General features: G+C 42.4%; 1 protein-coding gene across 1 annotated transcript; it reads right to left on the reverse strand.

Annotated features, from left to right (window-relative positions):
- Positions 1-2,039: 2,039 nt before the first annotated feature.
- On the reverse strand, positions 2,040-5,721 carry LOC146079475 (uncharacterized). The gene is made up of 5 exons (XM_083186244.1): positions 5,570-5,721; positions 5,374-5,475; positions 4,980-5,078; positions 4,629-4,736; positions 2,040-2,722 (listed from the first exon to the last, which is right to left on the reverse strand). Exons 2-5 carry the CDS (start codon positions 5,375-5,377, stop codon positions 2,121-2,123), a joined length of 813 nt encoding a protein of 270 aa, XP_083042370.1. The 5' UTR covers positions 5,378-5,475; positions 5,570-5,721; the 3' UTR covers positions 2,040-2,120.
- Between the last annotated feature and the right edge of the window lie 52 nt (positions 5,722-5,773).

A 5,773-nucleotide genomic window follows, 5' to 3' on the forward strand; every position in this document is an offset into this window, starting at 1 on the left:
AGTGTGTTTGCAGGCTACCCTGGCTCATGTCATGACTCCTATATCCTCGCCCAGTCAGTCCTCTTTGATGAATTTCAAGCCGGATTAATGCCAGAGGGCTGGCTGCTGGGTGAGTGAAAATCTCCTCATCATTTTCAGTCTCAAATGTGTCTACAATATCAGTTGTTTGCCTCTATACATGTCCTAATGTGTGTTTGCTCCCAAACATTTACTCACGTGTTGCTCTTGTGTTTATATTACTGTTTTGCAGGGGATAGGGGGTTCCCCTGTTTATCCTGGCTCCTGACTCCACTGTCTTCCCCCCTTTCTGAATCAGATCACAATTTTCAACGTGCACATAAGGCCACCAGATGTGTGATAGAGAGATGTTTCGGAGTGTTAAAATCTCGCTTCCGCTGTCTGGACAAGTCTGGTGGTTTGTTGCTGTACAGCCCCGAAAAGGTTTCGAAAATTGTGATGGCTTGCTGTTTTCTTCACAACCTCTGTCTGGATCAAGATCTACCAGTCATTGAGGGCGGAGAAGACAGCGAGGCTGATTTGGAGAATGATACATCTGGTGATAGATGGAGCTCAGTGTCTGGGCGGCAGATTCGGCAGGAACTGATTGAGGCATACTTTAGTGGTGAGTATCTATGTTATGTGTTGTTCATACCGTCCATGCTATATGGCTGTGGTCTTGCTACATGTGTCTGGGTGTCTGCCACTTAAATGTACCATCACCTGTGCACCATTATGAATTTGTAGGTAACCATTGTACGGTTGTGACGGCTAAAGGTGCCCATACACGTTACAATTATTGTATACAATATGGCATCTCATCGCATCTCGGTTTTGCAATGAGTTCAGATGAGATGAGATCTAGTACAAAAAGTACGTGTAGCACATACTTTTTGTACTAGATCTCATCTCATTGCCAAACCAATATGCTATGAGAAGTGATATTGTATACAATATTGTATACAATAATTGTAACGTGTATAGGCACCTTAAGTCTGCTGTCCCTTGGATACAATGCTTTACATGATTGCATTAACTGGTTTTGCATTAAAAATGGTCAAAATGAAAAAAAGGCTACATTCATCTTAATTGTAAAATTGACTACCATAACTTGACACATTTGCCTTTGTAGGCTGAATGTGTGTGCAATATGCACACATGTGTGTGGGCCTTGAACACCTGTGCGGTCTTGTACCTGGATGTCTGGGGTTGGTCTGTCGATGGTCTGTAAGTGTTTTAGTTATTTTTATAATTTGTGGTCGAGTTAGTAAAATGTTTGGGATTGTGCACTTATAATTGGTGTACAAATTTTACACTGAAAACCTGTTTCTCTCATGCAGCCACCAGCCCTTCCTCATACACCTTTCTCAGGTGTTGTTGTGTGTGCTGCCCTTGCCATGGTTGATGTGTGTCTAAGTTGCCCCTTTTGCCAATCTGCATGGTGAGTCTCATGGGTTTACAAGGTCTTCAAGATGTCAATCATCTATGTGAATGGTTTAGGGAATGTGTTAGTGCAGGGGGTTTTGCAAGGGTCACATGATAGGCAAAATGTTGCGACCCTTATGTGTGTGTAAAGCTATGAAGTATGCAGCATGTAACACCAACCTGTGTTTTCTGCTCTCAAACAGTGCTGATGGTACAGATGTGTGTGGACAATGCACAGATACTTCATTGTGTGGTTGATATTGAGATGTATTGGCTGCCTCTGTACTGTGTGTAAGTAAGTGGTCCCTCTCTTTATAGGTGTATGTATGTGTTGTCCAAGTTGCCTAATCATATATTTCTTTGCAGATCTGTGATGTTCACCAATGCTGGAGTTGGACTAATCAATCACCATATACTTCCTATTTTGGACCACATTCTACATTTTCAATATTCTGTACTGTGCGTGTGTGGCCTGTGTATTTTGCCTGTCACATAACTCCGTTCTGTGAGGTAGACATTTAAACCCACTTACCACAGGTGTGTTTTTGCTTTGAAAGTGACATTCTAATAGCATCAGTGCTGTGTTGTTGCATCAATGGAAAGTGACGACACAAATGTGTTGTTCAAACATAACTTTAATAAGCACATCAGTGGCAACATAACATCATTGCCTTGGACACAGTTGTATGAAGCAATATTCATTTACCCCCACGCTTTGACGCCCTAGACCCCTTTGCAGGTTGTGTGTCTTTTTGCGTGTGTCTGGTTGTGCGGCGTGTGGGGGATGGGAGTGGTGTTGTTTGACCCGTGCCACTGCTGCTCTGGGAGGCTGGGCTGTGTGCGGCTGCCAGCAGATTGCGTTCCTTAAATGACACTGAAATATCTTCCAACAGCCTGCTGTGTGTACTCTGCTGCTGGATAAGGGATTCCATAATTGTTAGCATGCGATTTTGGAAGGTGAGATTTTCTACACGCATCTCTGTCATGCACTTTAAAAGGGTCCGGTTGTCCTTGTGCAGGAGAGTGAGGGTTTTCCCAATTCGCGAAATCTCCAAATGGATTTTGTCCATGTTCTGGGCTTGTCGCTGCAATGCGGCTTCGCCGCGCTCTTGTTGTGCTGCCCAGGATGATGTGAATTCCGCACCTGGACCACAAGCTTCCTGTGGTGGACATATTGGCAATTGTGGCCGCTGTTGAATTTGTCTGGGTGGAGCTGATGGGTTTGTGTCGCTGAAATGGGCCAAGTAGTCATCCTCCTGTTCTGCTGCTGCAGGTGCATTGTCCTCTGGTATCTCCACACCTGTTATAATGAAAGGTTATGATGAATATTTTGTCATACTACATTTATGCTATCACACTAACATTGCCTTATTGAATAATTTGACACAACGAATTAGTTTTGCAAGTGAGAACTTCTGTTAGATATGTGACAATGTAAAGTGACCATATGATGTAAATAAAAACATATATCCTAAGCATTATGTTATTCTTGCTCAGTCATCTTTTCCTGAAATGAACATGCCTATATGGGTATTATACTTTCATACCAATGATAACAATGACAGTATGGACACTGTAGAGGCTGCTGCACATTATTGTGTGTGTGCTTGTTGGAAGCGTTGGTATGGTTGCAAACACTCGATGTGCGTTAGCTTAGAAATGCATCTAACCTGACAAATGTTCATACAACTATAACCATTTGTTGAACATAATTGGCACTATACCAGGCATCCTCAAACTATGGCCCTCCAGCTGTTGTGACACTACACATCCCAGCGTGACTTGGCCAAGTTTTAGCATGTGGTAGTACCCAAACTCTGGCAGCCCATGATGGGACTTGTACTTTCACAACAGCTGGAGGGCCAAATTTAGAGGATGGCTGCACTATACCATGTGTTTGTTAACTGCTGTATGTGCACATTAACATAGTACTGTGATTCCTGGTCAATTCCCCTGTGTAATGACTAATAAGGCTGGAGCCTAATAAATGCAGCTAATGCAATCACACAATCATTATTGGTGCTGTCACCATGAAAGGCTTAACTCTTCCACAGCCGCAATACTGTTTGCTAACCACATGTAATGGAATGCGAAATATAGCTTTAAGGTGTTAAAGGTTACTGGCAAATAATGTGTGTTGCCTAATTGCAAGCAGCTTCACTCTAATGTAGAGTATGTGATGTAAACTGAAACATTGGTGTCAGCTGCTGCACTGATGATGTGCCCAAAAAAGGTTGTGTTCATTAGTTGCATCTCCACATTAATTAGTTTGATTGTGTGGGAAGTGTGTTAGTGAAATTGGCATGGAAATGTTTGCAGTCCAACACACCCAAACCATTAACAAAGATGATGAGTGAGTTAGGTAAGTAATTTTATGAGTTAGATGTTTATTTTGGTTAGGCCCACAATCCACTTATTCTGGTTGTAAGAAGGACACACTCAGGCTCACGGATGGTGTGGCTTTGAAATATGCCATAGTGTAAACTAATTTCCATCTGACCTCTGTTCTGCTGGGCAGACATCACACCAACTTCCAATCAACCAGCCATCTGGTTGTTTGGATTGTTTAAAAGGTGGTACTGGATGGGAGCGAATGTTTTTGTTACTGTGGTTTTAATGTGGGCTACATCTTAACAACAACAAAAACTGACATGCAAACATGGTACTGTAGTTGAATCGGTTACATTTAATGATTTTGTCAGCTTAATTTAGAGCAATATCATGGGTTTTAAAACTCTTTTCAGATTGGACTTTGCACCCATCCAGTACCAGGTTTTTATTTTTCCCCAAACAACTACTTGTTTGGAGGGAAGTTGGTCTGATGTGTGTCTTGCATTAGGCGTTTGTTCAGACTAATCTAGTATCCCAAATTTCATGTCCGTGTCAATGTACATTTGCACAACATACAGCGCTTTTTAATTTCTGTGTGTGTGGTGGATCAGTGTTATTTGGGGTAGATTAGCCCTACTAAACAAACTCACCACACACAAAATAACATTAGCAACTACAGGAGTGTGCTAATTATTGCCTCATTGACACATCGATTGAACTCTGATTAACCACACCTGTGCTGATGAGCATGAGCAGATATTTTGCACATAAGCACAGGTGTAAACTTACATTTATCTACACTACAGGGATGAGGGTGTCCATTGCACCTGGTTATGGTCATGGTGTGTGTTATGTGTCACATGATCATAACTTACGTTTGTCTGTTTGTTGCTGCTGAGTGGTGTGGCGTTGTGGGGTAAGCACAGGTGGTAGAATCACCATTGGTCCAAGTGGTTGGGAAGTTACTGTTTGAGAATCTTGTGCTGAAAAAACAGAGATAAATGACAAGTGTCAACAATGGAAATTAAACCTTCAAGGTTCATGCCAATACTGTGCACACAAATTTCACAATGACACATTGTGCTACACCTGATGTGGATCACAGACACATGACACCAGCATGCTTTGCACCAATAGTCAAATAAATGCAGGATCAAATGTAGATGATGAACATCCTGGAAATTGCTTTACTCAAAACCAGACAATAGAATGTGGGAACAATTTACCTATATCAAGGTCATCATCAGTGGCTTGAGGGGCCACCGAGACCGTTGCTGTAGGGGCTGACTGGCGCACACTCGCTGGACCAGCAGAAGGGCTTGGCGCTGCAGATAACACAACAATATATAAGCACAGTACCAACAACACTTCAGTCAACAAAGGTACATATCTGGAAACATATATAGCCGTTGGAAAAAACCTACATGGGAACATTTATGTACATACTGCAACCAATATACTGGTACTAAGATTTGTACACCAAAAAGCACAAAACCATTCCTTATTGGCCATGGCAAAAAATGAGAGAGAAAGAGAGTGTGAGAGTGAGAGAGAGAGAGAGAGACACACCAAATTACACAAAAAAAAAAATAATAAACATACATTGAAAAATAGGATTACCCATTTCGATCTCGAAAAAGTCCCCAAGGGGAACATTGTACACACTGGAGAGTGGTGTGGCATGGCTCCTTGTGTGGACATAGGCCGGTGCAGGACGTATTACTGTATGGAGATAGGAACATAAAATATTATTCCCACAACACCATACAGATACACACACACACACAGGCAAAGATGAGGATAAATTGTAACACACCTCTCCCAGCATCCGATACATCCCCTTGGCCATGGTCAATTGTGAATGAGCCTGTTGTCCTGTGTGCCCTTGAGGGGTCAGTGTGCGTTGCAGGACGGGGTGCTGTATGGATGTGTAAAGGGAGACATTCAAAATGTAAGCCAAACAGAGAGAATGGGAAACACATACAGACAGAGTTTATGCTGCAGCTGACGCTGTGAAGAC

The sequence above is a fragment of the Crinia signifera genome, chromosome 5 (assembly GCF_055691185.1).
Source record: "Crinia signifera chromosome 5, ASM5569118v1, whole genome shotgun sequence".
Taxonomy (NCBI): domain Eukaryota; kingdom Metazoa; phylum Chordata; class Amphibia; order Anura; family Myobatrachidae; genus Crinia; species Crinia signifera.

What these genes read in the sequence shown, in the direction of transcription:
- LOC146079475 (XM_083186244.1), bottom strand. An exon ending in TGATGATGACCTTGATATAG is followed by an intron (nt 4,737 to 4,979) that starts GTAAATTGTTCC and finishes CTGTTTTTTCAG; the next exon opens with CACAAGATTCTCAAACAGTA. An exon ending in GCAGCAACAAACAGACAAAC is followed by an intron (nt 2,723 to 4,628) that starts GTAAGTTATGAT and finishes TCATTATAACAG; the next exon opens with GTGTGGAGATACCAGAGGAC.